The 19,167-nt window shown below is 37.3% G+C and overlaps 2 protein-coding genes and 1 pseudogene across 3 annotated transcripts in view; 2 read left to right on the top strand and 1 right to left on the bottom strand.

Annotated features, from left to right (window-relative positions):
• The window catches only part of LYSMD2 (LysM domain containing 2), a 15,729-nt gene extending 12,532 nt beyond the window's left edge, over positions 1-3,197 (top strand). Inside the window, exons 1-2 of one of the 2 annotated variants that reach the window (XM_011355112.2) lie at positions 1,262-1,597; positions 2,643-3,197. In XM_011355112.2, coding sequence (XP_011353414.1) covers positions 1,266-1,597; positions 2,643-2,685 — 375 coding nt within the window. In that variant the 5' untranslated portion in view covers positions 1,262-1,265 and the 3' untranslated portion in view covers positions 2,686-3,197. Of the gene's footprint in view, positions 1-1,261; positions 1,598-2,642 lie in introns of those variants that run through there. The other variant, XM_011355111.2, reaches the window with a different exon arrangement.
• Positions 3,198-6,559: 3,362 nt separating this feature from the next.
• SCG3 (secretogranin III) overlaps positions 6,560-19,167 on the bottom strand; it is a 38,721-nt gene continuing 26,113 nt past the window's right edge. The window contains exons 11-12 of the mRNA XM_011355110.2: positions 11,260-11,340; positions 6,560-6,874 (exon numbers count right to left, since the gene is read on the bottom strand). Coding sequence (XP_011353412.1) covers positions 6,756-6,874; positions 11,260-11,340 — 200 coding nt within the window. The 3' untranslated portion in view covers positions 6,560-6,755. The remainder of the gene's footprint in view (positions 6,875-11,259; positions 11,341-19,167) is intronic.
• LOC111736392 lies at positions 17,009-17,124 on the top strand (annotated as a pseudogene).

Raw genomic sequence — 19,167 nt, 5'->3', positions numbered from 1 at the left:
TGGTGTTGGTGGAGCTGGGATTAGAAACCAGGTCTGTCAGATTCCCAAGCCTGTGTGCTTAGCTATTGGTACCAAACTGTCTCAATTACATACCTCACAAGAAAGAGTTGTGGTTAAAATTAGATGGTACAGTGAACATAAAGAGCCTAGCATGGTGCTAGTCCTGGGCTAGTTGTGGGGAGAAGTCTGAAGATACATTGTAATATGGCGTGATGATCATAAGAGTAGGCATTTCTCCAACATGCTGGATGCCAGCATAGTTTGAGTCCTGCATGCACATACCAACATTGTGGACTTAGGCATGCGTCTTAACTCTCTTGACTGATTCATTGGTAAGAAGGAGATGCTAATATCTAGTTTACAGAACTGTTATGAAGTTTAAATGAAGTTAAATAACGTATGTAAATTCCATTTCCTCTTTCCCCTCTACCTTTCATTCCCATCTCTGTGGTTTGGAGAAGGCATCCACAGGCTATGAAAGCATTTAAGGTTACAGAAACCTGTATAAATTCTAGCGTCTAATCTGCCAATTGTATGGTACATAATCTCTGTGAACTTTGTTTCTTTTATTTGTAAAGTGAATCTTCAAATATCTACTCTATTGAGTAGGAAAAAATGAGATCCATTAGGTAAAGTGCTTCCCACTTCCTTTCCTTACATGTCCCCCTTCAACCCATTCTTCAAGGTCCATCTAAAGTTAAAAGAATCAAAAGCAGAACTTCACCTGCTCTGTGAGGCCTTTCTTAATGACTGCAGCCCCAGCCTATACCATTCTTCCAAATTCTCATCCTGCTTATCTCTGTACCACCTCCTGCATCCATTATATTTATCAAACACAATTCTAGAGGTATAGGAAGCACTACATAAGTGAAATAACAGCACTAGTAAATTTTTTAAAAAATCAAATAATAGAAATGTTAAAATAAGAATGGAATTTATTAAATTACTGCTAAAAATTCTATGTATTTTTAACTTTAGGGATTTAAGGCTGCTTAGTAAAAGCTGCCTGGTGGGGTAAATCATTATAGTGGGGAGAAAAATTAGTTTTTTCTTTTTCAAAATTGGGAAACAGAATTAATTACCTGACATCTCTTGAAATAACTGAGGGCGTCTGGGGAGGTGACAAAACCCAAATTAAGAATCTTGAATCCAGAGAAATCATCATACACATTTTGCTCATGAGTATTTTTAGTTCTGTGTTGTGTAATAAGTCCTACTTCTGGATTTATTTATATGTAACTCTGTTTTCTTTTTTTGTATTTCAGATGGAACAGATTAAAAGGGCAAATAAACTGTTTACCAATGATTGTATATTTCTGAAGAAAACTTTGAACATCCCAGTTATATCAGAGAAGCCTCTGCTGTTTAATGGACTTAACTCAATTGATTCTCCAGAAAATGAAACTGTTGATAGCAGTTTTTCTCATGAAGAAGAGCTGGTAGCGGCTGGGGAAGACCTCTCTCCTTCTAGTCCTCAGGAATCTGATGTTCAGTCTGTGCCGCCTGAGGAGGTGTCAGCCAGAGATTTCCTGCAGAGACTAGACTTGCAGATTAAGTTATCAACACAGGCAGCCAAGAAACTAAAAGAAGAGAGCAGGTAAAAATACGCTAGTGAAATGTCAGAGGCTGAATAGATTACTGTTAAGATGTTTTGACTTGGGTAAATTTTCTTTTCTTTTTTTTGCTTTAAAAACTATATTTTAATTCCAGAAAGGCATTTTTAATATATGAAGTCTAAACAGAGCCACTGCACTCCATATAAGGCTTTATCTGTTGCAATGCTTTTATCTCTGTTATTTATTATAAAAAGTTTGCTTCTCTGCTTTAATAGTATAACTGTCCAACTAGCAATTCTGGAAAACAGCCAAATAGAGACATCTAGTTGACACCTTCAAAGGAAGTAATGTCCTAGAGAATACTTGTAAAATACTGATCCTTATAAAATTTGACAAAGAGTTTGTCCATTATTTGTTCCTGGCTGTTTCCTATATAAGATCTCAAGTGAGCTTTCTTCTTTGTTCTTTAATTTGGTATTAGGGCAAACCTTTCTCTCTCCTATAATATTGGTTTCCTTCTTCCTTTATGACTCTTAGAATGGCATAGCCTACTGTGTTCCCTTTTTTGCCCCAGCTACTAGAAAGCTTGTAACTAAAATTGATGCTCAGTTCAACTACTATAATATTTCTTATGGTTAATATATTTGTATCCTTCTCTTTTCTTTAGTCCTGATTTTTATTTTTTATTTTTTTTCATCTTATATGTATCCCCTTTGTTGTAGGCACCTCAAATCCTTATGAGGTAAAATATTAAAAACAAACAAATATAAATATGAATATAATTAATTTATAACTTAATATAAATTTCACATACTTTATTTAAATGTTACATAAACAGATATAAATACACATAACAAGTACCATTCTTTATTTCAGTAACTGAGATGCCAATAAAACTGAGTCAGTAAAGTACATTCAAATGAATATTTGCATTTCATACAACTTTTAAGGAGTGTGTGATATTATAAATTGGTATACTCCTGGACTTCTTTGGCAAATGGATAGTAAGTTGTATAATGAATGTATGTGTTAGTTGTCTGAGTACAGTTTTTAAACACTGGTTTATGCCGTATTTCTTTTTTTCAGAGATGAAGAAAGTCCCTATGCAACTTCACTCTATCACAGTTAGCTAATCATGGGGCATAATCTCACTTGGATTAAAAGATGGTTGAATCATAAAGAAACCAACAACTGAAGATTCTCATAGTACATCTTTAAATCACAATTAAGTAGTTCCACCTGTTGCAATTGCACTGAAGCGATTATTTCCCTCTGGCTTTCTATATTTTTAAGTCTGCATTATGGCATGATAACAAAATTGTATCCTAAAGCTCATCACTTTTGTAGGTGGTGGTAGTTTTTAGACTTGCTTTTGTGAATGTTAGTTGACAAAAGCATCAAAGACTATTTGCATAGTCAAGCAAAAAGCAACGTTTATCTCTTGAGAAATCCTAATTATATGAAAAACGTGGTTGCTGTTTAAGTGATGCTGATTTTGCTATGTGTTTATAACTTAAGTGCTATATATATTTCGATATGTGCTACATATTCTGTATTAATATAAAGAACCAAATTTTGTCTGCTATTTTGTAAAAAATAAACTACAAAAGTCTGGATGAAAAAATAAACTATGTTTTTATATTCGAGTCTTCAATTTTTTTCAACAAATGAGAAAAAATGAATTTTTAAATTATATTTTTAAAATAGTAGCACCTCCTCCTCTTTAATGGTTTTTATTATTTTAATTGCAATTTTGAAAAAGCTTCAGTAATCTAAATGCAAATCAATTGCAGTTACTAGTAATGTTTGCATTTTCATAATATTTGACTTGATGCATTTCAAATACAGTGAAAACATGGAATCTGATCACAAGAAGAAATAATGCCACGATCTGACGACACACTGGTGGATTATAGTTTAGATTTCATTGACAAGTCACTTTATAGAGTGTTTTGTAGTCACTATGTTTATTTGAATTGAGTGTTAGGTTTTTATTCACATTAATTTCATTGGTCTTACTTTTATTATATGTATGTTACATCAAGAAACTTTAAGCAATATATTGTTTACAGTTAAATATTTTTTGTCTCAACTTCCATTCAAGAGCCAGATTAAATCTTTATGCTTCCACAAAAATTCGTTTTATTTATTCCTCCCCAACATCCAAAAAGGGGTCTGCTTTCTATGGGGGCAAAAATGACTTTTGTTTCACATTTTCTCTCCCTTTTTTCTCTTTCCTCATTTTCTTCTCTCTGCCTCGTTCCTCCAGGTCTTCCATTAAGCAGGAAACAGTGCCCTTAGGTATTAATGCAGCAGAGCTTGAGAAACCAGAAATGCACATGTCCAACCCTTGAGGCGTAAATGGGAAACAGAAGCTGTCTGCCCTGTCTTGAATTTCCTGTTTGTTCATGATGTATTTAATCCCTTGTTTTGTTTTGTTTTTCCTTGTTATTTTTTCCTCATTTTTTTTCATAATTACAACATCTCATGTTCTTATTTCTCGTTTTTTTTTCTCATGTTATTATCATCTTTGATAGAGGGTGATCTCTTGATCATGCTCTGCTGCTTTCTTGTATCTATTATTATCTGAACTATGGGGAGTTAGTTGGAAGAAGAGAAAACTAAAAGAAAAAAATAAAGGAAAGGAAACAGTTGTGTATATAAGAAAAGCCTCAGGCCTCTGTGGAGGCCCAGGAACTTAAAAAAAATGTAAAGTTATGCTGTTTAACATAAATAATCTGAAATTTCAGAGTAATCCAAAAGATGTGAATTTAAAAACACTATCCGAAAGACATAAACTAAAAATTGAAATTAAGACCACAATCTCAAAAACATTTTTCTGAGTATTTTATTTTTGCCTAAGGTCTTTCTTAGCAGTTTCTAGCCAAAACTTTAAATTCATCATGCCTACAGTTAAACTGTCCTGGATTCGAGTTCTTTAGTCCTTGCCTTGCATGTAGAATCACTGTGGAGGAATGGACAAAGCGTTAAGAATCCTGGGTTCTAGTTTCAGCTTTAACACTTCTGGGTCATATGAGTTTGAGCATATCTTGTGCCCTTGGTTTTTTGTGTGTGTGTGTGTCATTTTGTTTTTTGTTTTGGTGAACGGTTTCCTCATTTACAAAACAGGACTGATGATCTCTCTCTTGTCTTGGTTATCAATAGGAGCTAAAGAATGTCAGTGTGTTCAGAAAGCTACAATAAACTCACTAAATAAATCTCTTATTTTTAAAAATTCTGCATACATATGAGATAAATTATAGCAAATGAATAAAATGCTTTAGTCACAGCCAGTTTTTTCTCTCTGATATAGAAGCAGCCCATTGGGACTACAGGACATGTTATCAAAGATGACTGATTAAAACAATTCCAATCCATCGTGCTTTGGCAAGTATAGTTTGGGCAAAGGTGTTTTTAGTTTCTTCACCGCTCACCAATGAGTACTGGCTTCTCTAGAACATATTAAGAGTTTAGTTTTTTGAGTGTCAGGCTTTGGTTTTAGTTTATTTTTGCAACTCTGGGGATGGAAGGTGCAGCAGTAGTCTCCTACTTACTTATGAAAAACAGCCTCTTACATTTTCCCTGTAAGTTCCCCAGTCCTCACCAAAAAGCGAATACCAAGTAGGGGCATTTAAGATAGGTATCAGAAGGCCATTTTATATAGTGACAGCTAAAATGCAAAGCATTATATTATTTTTATGATTCTCAACTGAAATATGTAGAAAAATAAGTAAGAATTTATACTGAATAACACATATTTAAAGCATTCTTTGGTTTGGGAATGTTGTCCATTAACATTTCAGGAGGACCCTGGGTGACTATTGTTTCTAGGGCCCTGTTTGTGGTGGTGACTGAGGAAGACGAGTTGCAGGGACCTGCAGTTCATTAACCTTTTTTTCCAAGGAAGCTCATCTCCCAGCTTATAAACCAATAAGGAAGAGAATGATTTTTTGTTGTTGTTGTTAAATTTATTGGGGTGACATTGGTTAACAAAATTATATAGGTTTCAAGTATACAATTCTATAATACATTGGCTGTATTCTCCAATCTGTGTTTACCACCCAAAGTCAAATCTTCTGTTACTGTATATTTGACCCCCTTTACCACTTCCTGGCTCCCTCCCTTTCCTGCTGATAACCACTATACTGTTGTCTGTGAGTTTTGGTTTGTCTTGTTCGTTTGCTGCTTTCAGTTTTGTATCCCACGTAGGAGTGAAATCATGTATATGGTTCTTCCCTTTTTCCATTAGACTTATTTTGCTTAACACAATATTCTTATAATCCATTCATATTGTTGTAAATGGCAGTATTTCATCTTTTCTTATGGCTGAATAATATTCTATTGAGTGATCTTTATCTGTGTTTCTACCATATTGCCTGGCCCTCTTGTTCTCTGTTGAGAAAACTCGGCTTGGATCAAGTCCAGTTTAGATAACTCAGATTGGGCACATATTTTTACCTTGCTTTTTGTAGTGTTTATGACCTCATTTTTCTTTTTGGAGAGTACATATGGATCCCTCTTAGTGAACAAACTCAATGTTGGAAAACTCACTAATAGAAAATGTTAAGAGAAGGGGAAAATTGTTAATAAATCCAGCAAATCCTATGCCCATTTTTCAGATTCCTTTTTGTGCTCTTGGGCCTGATAAAGAGCCAGCAGGAGCAGCCAAAAACAAAACAAAACAAAACAAAACAAAACAAACACAAAACACCAAATAGCTTCCTTTAATCTACAGAGGCTTTGTGAAACACAAATTTATTTTAACCAAAAGGGAACTGATAGTGGAAACAACATCTTATAACAGACATATACTATGAGGAGCTTTGGTACTCAGCATGCGTAGACAAAAGAACTCTAATTCTTCAGGGGGTGCTTATACATGTGACACAGTAGGGAAAAGGTTCAGTTTTAAGTTCAGTCAATTATAGGCTTTTCCAAAGCAACATAGCTCCGATTATAAAATGTCAATCTACAAGGAAGTAAGGATTCTATATACGAAAATCTCAGCTTAGAACTTTTCAGATAGTTTTTATGGCAAGAAAGCTATGTTTTAACCACTTTTCAAGGTTAATTTCTGTAAATCTAGCACTTTCTAATAATCCTTGAGTCAAAATAACTTTAATCACAGAATTAGAAGAGTTTTAAGCTATGTTATGTTTTTTTGAATCAGTGGAAAGAATCCTGGATCTTTTGCCATTTTTACAGGCTGCTGTAAATACGCTTGATGGCATTGGCTTCTTCTTTATCAAGGATGCCTTTCTCTACATAAGCATCAGCTTGCTGGTTAATGAAGTCTCTCATCTTTGAAAGATCATAATCTGGAAAACATCATTAGAGTATTGTGAGCAAGATGAGGAAAGAGCAATCCCATTACAGTGACCACCATGAACTAAGAAGCCTTTTGTATGCCACTACCACAACCAGCCCCCGTCTTTTGCACTGGAAGACATTCAGGTCTTGGTATTTGTGTAGTACTTTGCCGTTTAAAATCACCTGTATGTGTATTTTATTTGCTTATCTGCTCTCTATCATCATACCTGCAAGTTGTTCAGTATGGGAGTACCACCCTCATCTGACCATGGAGGGAACAGGCTCGGAGACCATGGCTTCACAAACTTTACTGTTTATACCAGTCACCTGGGGCTCTTGGGAAGCTGCAGATTTGCATTCAGTAGGTTCAAGGTGGTGCCTTAAGTTCTGCATTTTAAACAAGCTCCCAGGAGATGCTGCTGCTTCTGGTCTAGGAATCATGCTTATGGTAAGAAGATCCTAAAGCTTAAGTACCTTATTCAAGGTCACACAGGTAGTAAAAGTTATGATCAGAACCAGATGTTTTGACTTTCTAAATTGGTTAGTCCCTGTTGAAGTGACAACCTACTTTTAAAATTTTTTCCAAATTGAAAATTATCTTAATTTCCACGTTGTCTGAATTATATACAGGGAATGAAAAGCCAAACCATAACCTCTTTGTGGTTCCTCTGTCCTACTTGAACAAACAAAAGTCTGTGTAAACCATCAAACCACCTACCCAAAACAAAGAGATCCCTAAAAAAGGAAGCTGCCTGTGGCATCTTTCTGAAGGCTTAAAAAGAAACCCACGTCTTACCTTGATTCTTTTAAGTATTATATGATTTTTTTAAGTGAAAAATACAGAAACATAAAAATAAAATTTAAATCACTTGAATTCTATTAATCATAGATAACCACAGCTGGTATTTTGTTCTATATCCTTTTAGCTTTTCAAATATATATCTCACCCCAGAATCGAGATCAGTGTGTAAACAACCTTATAACTAGCTCCTTTCACTTAACTTTACACAGTGAGCATTAATAATATTCTTCAGAAAAATTATTTTAATGGCTACATACAATATATCCTATGGCAGTACCAAAATTGATGACACACCCCTTCATGGTTGGAAATGTGTGTTTTCCACACCACAGAGTACTTGGGGAGAACTTTCCAGGTTGCAAATTGCTTGAGGCTGTGTTCCTTGAGGACAATGCCATCTGTCTTGGCTGTTAGCAGCCCCTGGACCAGAGCCCTGCCTTCCATCAGTTTGTAAAGGGAAGAGAAAGGAGAGAGTGGGGTACAAACCATAACATTCCACGACCCCTTTAGTTAGCCTGAATATAACCTTAATCTGGGTCCCTTAGGAATCTTTAAGCCCCTGCATGAAAGAAATACTAAGTATGATGGACTCTCCAGAAGCACCAGGTGTTTATCATATGAAGGTGAACTGAGGCTTATAGAGAGCTGTTTCCTCTCTGCCAAGGAGAGAGTTTGCTCCCCACTAGGGCACAGCCATGAGGATTAAAGAGAGAACTCTTGGCATTGAGCACTTTACAACCGTCATCTGTTCTGCTCCTCACAAAACCTCATGAGAGATGAAGTATCCCCATTTTGGAGATGTAGAAACAAGACAGAGGAGATAAGTCACATGCTCAGGTCATGGTAGGGTCCGCTTCTGAACCCAAGTCTGTCCGCAGTCATTGCTTTGACTACCCTGTGGCCTTGAAGTAGTGCACGTGGAGCATCTAACATGTGCAGAACACATGTTCAGTTAGTGCTTGGGTTTTTTGTTGTTTTTTGACTCTCCCTTTCTTCTGGCACAAAATAGAGAACAAAGCTCAACTTACAAGCTGATTCCTGACTGACTAGTAGAGCACAAAGAGGCACCACTTGATTGTCACTGGTTCACATTTAATAATCTCCCTTCAGACTTGGTTGCAGGGTCAACATCTTTAGTGGAACAAAAGGCAAACTCCCAAGGACAGATGTAAAGAGGTCCAGGCGATTTGAATGGACAAATAGGAAAATATTGTGCTTTCTTCTGAAATGGAAAAACTGCATCTTTATGACACCATGTGACAAGGGAAACCAGGTTGGTGCAGAGGAAAGGCTTTTAGCTGATTGTAAGAGTATACATCAGTAACCACCTTGCTAATCTCAAAAGAGGTTTTAGGGTTGCTAGGCTCAAAAGAGATAAGGGCTGTGATTCACTTCTTTAAAAGTACAGATGTTTTTATTTTATGGCTGCACAAGATTTTATCATCATCCTCTCTATCACATCGCATAGACTTTTGTTTCCTGGATTTAGGAGGGAGATTCAAGTTCCCCAGTCCCCTGCAAAACAAAGGGCATCAGCAGAGGTTAAGAAAGATCAGAACTAATAGTAAGATTTTCTGCTCATACAGCTGCAGCCACTGTATGGCCCTAGGACCTATATCCCCACGGGCTTTGAGTCTACCAGAGCACATGTGAAGGCAGTGGAGGAAGAGCTCTCTGCTCCTGCCTTCGGGAGGATGTATTGCATGTCACCCTCAATTCCTGGAGGCAGAAGGGAGCAGCAAACTCAACCCTGTCACTCTGAGGTTTGCTCACAGAGCCTTGGATAAGCAAACACCAGAGTCCCACACTTCACTAGGTCGATCACTTCTGGAAGTAAAAGATTGAATTGCAGGATGTTGCTAGTTATGACCAGGAGTCTGATTTACCTGTTCATCAGTGAAAGAAATAACAAACAGTCCATATTGTTGAACCATACAATTTACATTGGTTTCAGAAAGCATTTTGGCACCTATTGTATTACATTAATTTTAAGATACACATCTTTTTGATTTTAAAGTCTTTCAGTCATTGACGGCACGTTAGAATTTTTCTTTCTTAGTAGTGCATGAAACAATGGTACATTTCCCAATCAATGACAGATTTGATGAAATATGGTTCATGTGAATTTTAATGGCACTGACAGCCTGGAAATTCATATCATGTTGAGTGAAATAAAATGGACATGTGTGAAGATCTGATAATTACTTCCATCTTGCTCAACTTGCAAGGCCACAGGCTAACGTGGTGCTGAAAATACCTCTTCTTCCCACTGTGCTGTATCTCAGTGGTTCTCAAATTTGGCTGCACAGTAGAGAAGTGGGGAGTTTAAAGAATACTGATGCCTGAATTCTGCCTCTCAGGTTTCTGATTTAGTGGTGTCACCTGGGCATCAGGACATGTAGAATCTCCGCATGTGATTTGAATGCACTTTAAAGTTTGAGAAGCGCTGCTCGTCTCATTTTAAAAGCATCACTTTACAACCGCTCTGGCCAGACACCTGAGAATCATACTAGACTCCTTTTTCTCCACGTAGCTCTCGAGTTTCTTCCTGCTTTTAAAATTTTTTTTCTGCTTGCCTTTGCTTAAGCCCCATCATTTCTGCTCTGGATCTTCACTTCCTATCTCTCTTCAGCCTTCTGGGGTCTTATTTTTTCCATATGTAACCACACTGCTTGCCAGATAGATTTCTCAGTTCTTATCTGAGTTCTCAGAGCTTAAGTAAGCCCTCATTTAGGCTCCTCCGGCTAAAACAAACCTTTGCAGGGTACACAAACCTCTTCTTGACCTGGCTTATGCCCACCTTCCCAGCCCTGTCTGCGAGTCCTCCCCAGACACCTAGTTTTCCTGGGAAATGGAGTGGCTGCTCCAGTTCTCAGAATGTAGCACTCTCTTTTGTCCCTTTATGTCTTGGCACACAGCCTTCCCTCTGCCTCCATCTCTCCTCTCTTACCTTTTGCGCAGCCCTTCCTCCCAGTGATCTCTGTCTCTGTAAGGAGATGTGCCCTCTCCTCTTGCCTCCTTTGCATCACCACACCCCTCTATGATAGCACCAAGCAGGGCCAACAGTGCTTTATTGATGCCGTGAGCAACTTGAGATGGTGAGGGGGGACTGGAGGCCGGCTGCATTTTACTGTGGTTCACATTTCTGGCACTCAAAACAGAAAATCCTTCTGTGTTTTAAGTGAGAGGGAGGCTGCTTTTGTGACTGCAGGGTGCACCTCTCAGAAAATGCCTTTTTTACCCGCAAGAAAAGAGGTGAGGGTTGGCAAAATAAGATTGGCAAAATGTTGATAATTATTGAAGGTGGATAATGGATGTATGAGAATTCATTATACTAGTCTCTTTACTTTTGTTTGACATGGTTGCATCATAAAATGTCAAAGAAAAGAAAAAAAAGGCTTTTGTTTGAAAGGCTGGTTTGAAAAAATAAGACAAATGGAGGTTCTGTTCTTTTCTGCATCCAAGAAACGCTAGAGTCTTTCTGTGCTCAGAAAGAAGACTTTGGCCCATTTGATTGTGGGAATCTTTACTTAATAAGAGCCCCTGCCAAATGAGTGAAGCTTGCAATTTATAACCACACTAAAGCCTTACCTTCTTTATTTACTTTTTTGTTGTGTTTCTTCAACCATTCAATATTTTTCCTGATGGCTTCCAAATAGGCTTCTGTTTTTCCTGGAAAAGACAGGGAACCCATATCAGAAACTCATAAAATATCATTGCATCTCTTTTTAAAGGCCACACTTATTTTTAAAACAATAAACAAATATTGGAATTATCAAGCACATATCAGGTGGTATCCCTAATAAGATTCCAGGAGAAAGGACCAAGCTGGTAAGTGTCAAAAGCCATTAAACCCCCATACAAACAACTAGTTTGATGTCCTGGCAGAGCAGAGTATTGATTCAACTTACTAGATAGGTAGGTCCTTACAGTTCTGGTTAGAAATGGTTTTCCAAACTGAGAAACCCTGTTAGGTCAAGACCTCAATCAGAATGGCAGATTCTTAAAAGAATCCATCACCAAATAAGTGAAGTTAAGTAACTCCAAATTTGTGGCTTTATATAAGTGGCTATGCAAGTCTTCTGCCCTGTTTTGGTAGGGAGTGTATAAAAACCCAAATGAGGAGGATACCCGGGATCCTCTTTCAAGGTTTAGATTTCAAGTTAGATGGTGCACCTTAGAACTCATTCTAGTAAAATTCCCCTGGATGTAAAACACTCTGCGATAGGCCTCAAGAGTGATGACAGAATACTAGGCATCACTGAAGTACCTGCTGTTTGATGGCCTTTATACACCTTGTTGCCTGAAAAGTAGGTATTATCATCAATTTAGAGATGAGGAAACTAAGGCTCAGAGAAGCTAACTGACTTGCCTGAGGCCACACAGGAAATAACAGCTGGAATTTGAACTCTAGTCTTGCCAACTTGCTGCTACCTGTACTATCTGAAAGATAACACTGTCTTCAGACACGAACACTCATGTACCCTTGTTTTGTCTCAAAGATATCAACCATTCCCTTAACTGAGTGAAGTCTCCAATGCTCAGAGTCTGCCTCAAGAGGACAGCTAGTCTGGAGAGTACAAGATGGCCTAAGAAAAGAGGCTTTCAAAGTCCAGGCCCTCTGTAAAAGTAATAGCTGCCAAGGCTCAGTGTGGTGACCACTGAGCCCCCTTTGATCCTATTACCTCTAGTCTACTTCCCAGACCTCTTGGTTGAACTACCTGTACTGTGTACTTTTAATGTGTCAGGGACTGTGGCTTGTGCTCCAAAATGCGTTATCGCTTGTAATCTTCACAATGACTTTTTGAGGCAGCTCTATTTCATCCCCATTTTACAGATGAAGAAAGTGAGGCATAGAGAGATAAAGTGATTTGTTGAAGATCACATGACTAGTAAGTAGTAGATCCAGGTCTGAACCCAGCTGGGTACATCTGCTTACAGTCCATGGATAATAACACTACCTTAAGATTTGACGATGTTCCAATTTCCACCATTGCATTTACCTAAGTGACTTCCTGCGCATCTTTTTTCCTGATCTTATAAGCCCACTCCTGCCTCATCACTGGAACTGCATGTTATCTGGTCCCCAAAGAAGCATAGAGAAGCTCTTGCGCAAAAAGTGGACAAGAGATGAGATCTACAATTTTCAGATCCTTTCACTTTAATTGCATGTGTAGAAAAGGCCTTGATTTCAATGCTTTGTTTTTAAAAATGTTAGAGCATGTGAAAGGCCAATGTTCCCCTGGCTGATGTTATATAATTATAGCACAACAAACATAGAGATTTTCATTGTCTGTTTCCTTTTTGCTGAGAAAGGCAACTGGATTTGGTGACGTAAAAACAGTGTTCTCTATTGCAAGTTAATTCAGTTAGAAAAGGCATTTTGAACAAGAAAAGAAATCTTAGTGCAGACTATTTCTAAAGAATGCAATTTCATAATTTTTAAAGAGTTTAAACCAAATTACTGGCTCTCGTAAAGCTTGCTTTAATGAATAGATAAAAATTTATCATTAGTACAATAGGTAATTAGGCCTTCTGAAACTTTTGAGAATGTGTGAAAAGTCTTGTTCTTTAAATGGTTTTAAGCATTCTTCCCACAATCTCATCTATGATATGTGGAGAGCTTATCTGAGTAAAAGAAAACCAGAGCTTAGTCTCTGTTTAAATACTGTATCAAAAATTCTGAATTAGGAAAGTAAAAAAGAAATATGAGGTTTCTGCCACAGTGTAGCAAACATGTTGATTCCCTACACTCACTCCTCCCTTATTCCAAATATGTTAATTGAGGGGCCCTCAACTGATGATGGACAAAATTGGTAGTTTAATACCCCCAGCTTCCTTATTCCTCAGTCTCCCAAGAGTCCTTAGTGGGACTGAGCCCCAGTTGTCCATAGCTAAATCCCACTCATTAACACAGCTTATACTGGCTTCTTTCCCTTCCCTGTCTCATGCACTTAACTTCCCAGTAGTGCTTCCTGGGGTCACGTCCCTATTCAACTACTTGACCTCAAATCCTTCTCACAGAGTCTGCTTTGGGGAGAAACCAACCTAAGACAGCATCATCTTGCGAGGTTGCTTATTGTGCAGGAGCAAATTACCTATAAAAATGGTGTTGAATTTTAAAAAGTATAATGCATGAAAAGTAATTTTATTTACTATATTGACATTATTAACCCACAATGGAGAATGACTTTACTGCAGCTTAAAGAAAAGTAGACTGCAATCCATTAAAAAACTATCTTGTGGATCATAACATATGTAATTAGCAAGTTCTCTAAAATAGAACCCCCTCAACAATCCTCATCCCCCTTTTCTGCCTTATTTTTATCCATAGCACTTATTACTTTCTATTATATCATATAATTTAACTTTATTGTTCAACTTCCTCCCTTAGAAGTATTTCTTGTTTGCCAGTGTACTCTCATGTCTAGAATAAAGCCTAACTCTAGGCTTTCAATAGATATTAGCTAACTGAGTGAATGGATGAAAGCTTTTTATATAGTAGCCAAATCATAATCAGAAGATTTCTTGGTGAGCATGGACTCAAATCTAGAGAAAATAGAATTTTTAAAGTATAAATGGTATAGATTTCTTTTCTTTTTTTACAAAAAAAAAAACCACAAAACTTTATTTGAAAGACTTGAAATTTAATAAATTCTGAATTTAAATGATGGCTATGTCAGAAGCACTTTTAAATATCTATAAATATACTATATCTATCTGTCATTTAATCTTCACAGAGTTCTATAAAATAAGCGTTATTATTCCCATTTTACTCATGAGAGAACTAAGGCTCAGAGAGGTTAAGTGATGTGCCTGTGGGGACACAACTGAGTAAGGGTCAGAGCCTGGTCTTGAACCAGAATGAATCTGGAGCCTCCAATGAGTGGAGCTGGGTAAAATCCACTTTTCAGATCGGAGTGATTTTAGTGCCTGGTGTTGTTACCTAACTGGCTAATAAGGCACATTAGAATCACTTCAGAGAGCTTTTAAAAATCCTGATGCCCAGGACACTCCCAATACCAATTAAAACAGAATATCCGGGGGTAGGAACCAAGTACCATTTCCACCCCCTACCCCCCCAAACAATCCTGAGGCAATTTCAATGTAAAGTTTGAGAACCACTGCCACTGGTATTGGAACATGCACACAACTATAGGAGCACTGGTAACAACAAGAATAAAATCAGGTGTTCCTCTGCTCTTGAAGAGAAACAGCTGGTTCCTATTTACATTTTCTCTTCTCAGGAGCTATAAAGCAAATCTTTTATTTACACAGGGCGCACTGAAAGCCCATGAAAGTCCGCTTTGGAAAGTTGGACTATTTTATTCAAATTTATTTCTGCTTCCTTTGGAAAAAAATAGCTTATGGCTGAGGTAATATGGCACAAGCCTTAAAACATATGCTGAAGCAGATGGGAAGAGTGCCAGAGTCGAGAGGCAGCCCTGCTTTTCTGGCTGTTCTGGTTTTCAGCACTATAAAAGAAATATCCTTTTTTTTATACATGAATTTGCCCTGACCCTGATATGCTATCCTTCCTGATCCATGATCCCTTAAAAAAACCAAACAAACAAAAAACCAACTAGAAATCAAGAGTTAACCTATTGAATACTAGATATACTAAAGATATCAGATCTTCTAAAGAAAAACTAGTTTGCCATAGTGCTTAAAACCTTATAAAATTAAATTTGATATAATGCTTAAATTCTGTGTAGTAAAGATTGTGTAATTAGCTTTGAGCTGCATAAAACCAAGGAACTGATACCAATACCATAGATGCCAACATTGGCCCTAGAGCCATTCAGTTCAAGAATATCTGTCCAATGATGACATTTTACATGCCCAAAATGCAGCATGGAATATTGGGATGAGCACTGAATGGTGGGCCACGAGTTCAAGGCTCAGCTCTGCCACTCTTTGGCTATGAGATCTTGTGCTAGTTGCTTTATTTTCTGAGCCTTGGTTTACTTTTTGTAAATTAAGGTATGAATCCTAAAAAGAAGAGTCAAAGTTTCTACACAGAGGAAGAAATTCTCTTTTGCTGTCCTCGAAAAACCTGTGTTGATGGCAGGTCTCCCATAGCTGCGCTTAGCTCCTGGCACACTTGCTGACTCACAGGGGAGAAGACGGGACTCACTATATTTGGACATTTCTAGAAGAATGCCTTGGGATTTGAATAAAGGCATGCATTTTCTCCTCTTATGTTGCTTTGAAAATAAGAGCATCCATATGAGTTAGTCAATTTATTATCAATTTATTATTTAAATAGGCTATCTTCTCTTTTCTGGCTTCTATAAAGAAGATACAAGAATGATAGGATATTTAGGTAAAAGGTATCTTAGAGATCACTTTTTTAAACCTAATTCCATTATCTGGCTATAAACTTGACAAATGATAGCATTGGGGGTGAGTTTATGGGTATTATAGTACTTATCTCATCCCTTGGATGATTTTGAAAAAAGATTTTCAGTGACTCATAGAGCAGAAGTCAGTGAGTAAACATCAAACTGGCAAAAACAGCCACACTTAGATCATGGAATGAAGTTTTAATGTACTTTTTTTTTTGGTTTCCAGAGAGCAATTTACTTGAAAAGTTAAGCAAGTTTATAGATAAGGTTGAAATCAGAATAAGTTTGATTTCATCGGCGCATTCCTAAATTTAGGAATAATTATTGAATCATTCAAATTCTTGTACCAACTAGAAATCACTATTTTAAAATATTATTCTTAATGTGAGTCCCTGTAGAAAGCAAGATTTTAAATAGTTTAATTAAACTATAGTCAAAGGTGAATGTGTCATTTTTCCTCATTGGTAATTAAATTGGATTTTTTTTTTCACATTGTCTGCCTGAAATGAGATGCATGTAAAAAAGCTCCGTTAAGTTAAAGAATAATATAAATGTAAGATATTATTATTATTATTATTATTATTCCTATTCCCCAAGAACCCAGCATATGCTTGGCATGATTAAGAAATATTTGCTGTATTTGGATGGGGCCATCATCTCACGTTGCAAGACCGAAATATACTCCCTACAGATAATCCTGCCAATGTATATTGCTTATAATTAATTCCTTAAGTCGTTTTAGTTGGGCTATTATCTCGTCCCTTGCTCTACTCCATAATATCCTCCAACTTTCTCTCTGAAGGGAGCCTGTTTAACACGCTCCTGATTCATCAATATAGGAGATACACATTCATGTATATGGCTTGTATTACACTTGCCCACACATAAATTAAGAATTATTTTCAGATGTGGTTCCATAGTGTAGTGGTTAGCACATCTGCTTTACACGCAGAAGGTCCTGGGTTCATACCCCAGTGGAGCCATGGTCCATGGTCTACGGCCATGCAATCCTGAACAAGCCTGATGTCTGATCTCGGAAGCTAAGCAGGGTTGGGCCTGGTTAGTACTGGGATGGGAGACCACCTAGGAAGTCCAGGTGCTATAGGCATAAATAATAATAAAAATAAAGAAGAATTATTCTCAGGTCATTTCAAAGCTTGCTTGAGTCCTCAGAGCCAGACATTGGTTCTTATATTCCTTCTGTAGCTCTCCTTCCTGAGCACAGTGCCAGATGTGTCATCAAAATAAATGTTTATTTGTTGCTGAATAAATGTCTCAGAAAATCCAGTCAATCCTACCTTAATCCACATGGATGCTTTATTTTTCTGCCTAGAGACAACAGGTGTTTCCTTAGTGGTTTTATAATAGAGAAGCAAAGCAGCCTTTGAAAAAAGTACAAATAAAGCAACTGTGAACACAAAGGTATATGTTATAATGTCCTTTTGGGGATTAACTACATTTTTTTTTCCCCCAAAGAAATGTTTACCCTTGGCTTAAGCTCGGTTTGATATTTTCTAAACTGTACCAGAATCAGTTTTCCTTATCTCAGAGAATTGGGGGTCAGGGATAGCTGGGCTATTACCTCTAACTAAATCTCTAAATAATGAGGGGGGCGGACTAATTTTAGCCCCAAATCTCTACTTTTTTCCTAATGTTTCAGGAGAGCTGTTACAAAGAGTACCACCAAAAAATGGAGTTTTACTCTCTTCTCTCCCCATTCTTATATGATGGAAATCTTAACGAGAAAAGAAATCTAACTTTATCCTTAGTTTCCACTCACATCCTAAATAGGCAATAGTGGGCTACCTACCAAGAATCAACTCCTTCTATTCTTTTTTTTTTACATAATACTTTCCTAAAACAAACAAAGAGACCTGTCAGCACCCATTCTTAAGGATAGTTGCACAGTGATATAAGGTGTCATTTTCAGCACTGGGCATGCTACCTCAGCAAGTCAAAGGGCCTAGATGCTGGCTTGTTGTTTTCTAGAAAAATAGATTTATTATACATGGGTTTCTTGCAAAGGAGATGATTCAGGTTTCTGTTGGGGTGATGTGCAGTGCTTTGTGCTGCCCAATTCCTGGCTCTGTCTCAGGTCACAGGACCATTCTTTTCCTGACTAGCTATCTTTTAAAAGTTTACCCCTCACCCTCCATCTCACATCCATCAGGATGGCTGTTTTTTGCGGGGAAGGGGAGGGGAAACAAAAAACAAAAAACAAAACCAGAAAATAAAAAGTGTTGGTGAAGATGTAGACAAATTGGAACACTTGCACCCTGTTAATGGGAATGTAAAAGTAAAAGGGTGCAGCTGCTATGGAAACGGTAAGGGTTTCCTCAAAAAATTTAAAATAGAATTACCATATGATCCAGAAATTTCACTTCTGAGAATCTCTCTCCCCACCACACCACCCCCACATACAAATTGAATGCAAGCTCTCAAGGAGATATTTGTAATACAATGTTCACAGCAGCATTAGTCATAATAGCCAAAAGGTAACAGCAACTCAACAGTCCAGAGGCAAATAGCCGGATAAGAAATGTGGTATATATATATAACAGAATATTGTTCAGACTTAAAAAGGAAGGAAATTCTGACATATGTTACAACATAAATGAACCTGGAGGATATTATGCTAAGTGAAAAAAGCCAACCGCAAAAGGACAAATACTGTATGATTCCACTTAAATGAAGTACCTAAAGTTATCAAACTCAGAGACAGAAGATGGAATGGTGGTTGCCAGGGACTGGAGAAGGAGGAGGAATAGGGAGTAATTATTTAATGAGTACAGCGTTTTGGTTTTGCCTGAAAAGAGTTCTGAAATGGAAGGTGGTGGTGGTAGCAGCACAAAACTGTGAATGTACTTAATGCCACTGAACTGTACATTTAAGGATGGTTAAGATGGTAAATTTTATGTTATGTGTATTTTACCAGTTTCCTCCCCAAAGATATTAAAGACAAATTTATCACTTATCCAAAGCGGGTTTAGGGTTGAGTGGAGGTATCAAGGCCATGTGACTGGCCTATAGGGTCAGCAAACACGGCACGTATATCACCAATTCCCCCTTCTCATACCCATGACAAACATTATTAATTAATCATTCCACTACGCAGCATCATAATCTTTCTTAACATAGGCCACTACCAAAA

This window comes from Pteropus vampyrus, unplaced genomic scaffold (genome assembly GCF_000151845.1).
Source record: "Pteropus vampyrus isolate Shadow unplaced genomic scaffold, Pvam_2.0 Scaffold19, whole genome shotgun sequence".
Taxonomy (NCBI): Eukaryota; Metazoa; Chordata; class Mammalia; order Chiroptera; family Pteropodidae; genus Pteropus; species Pteropus vampyrus.
The sequence above is the reverse complement of the archived record's forward strand: the minus strand, read 5'-3'. Positions and strand labels throughout refer to the sequence as shown.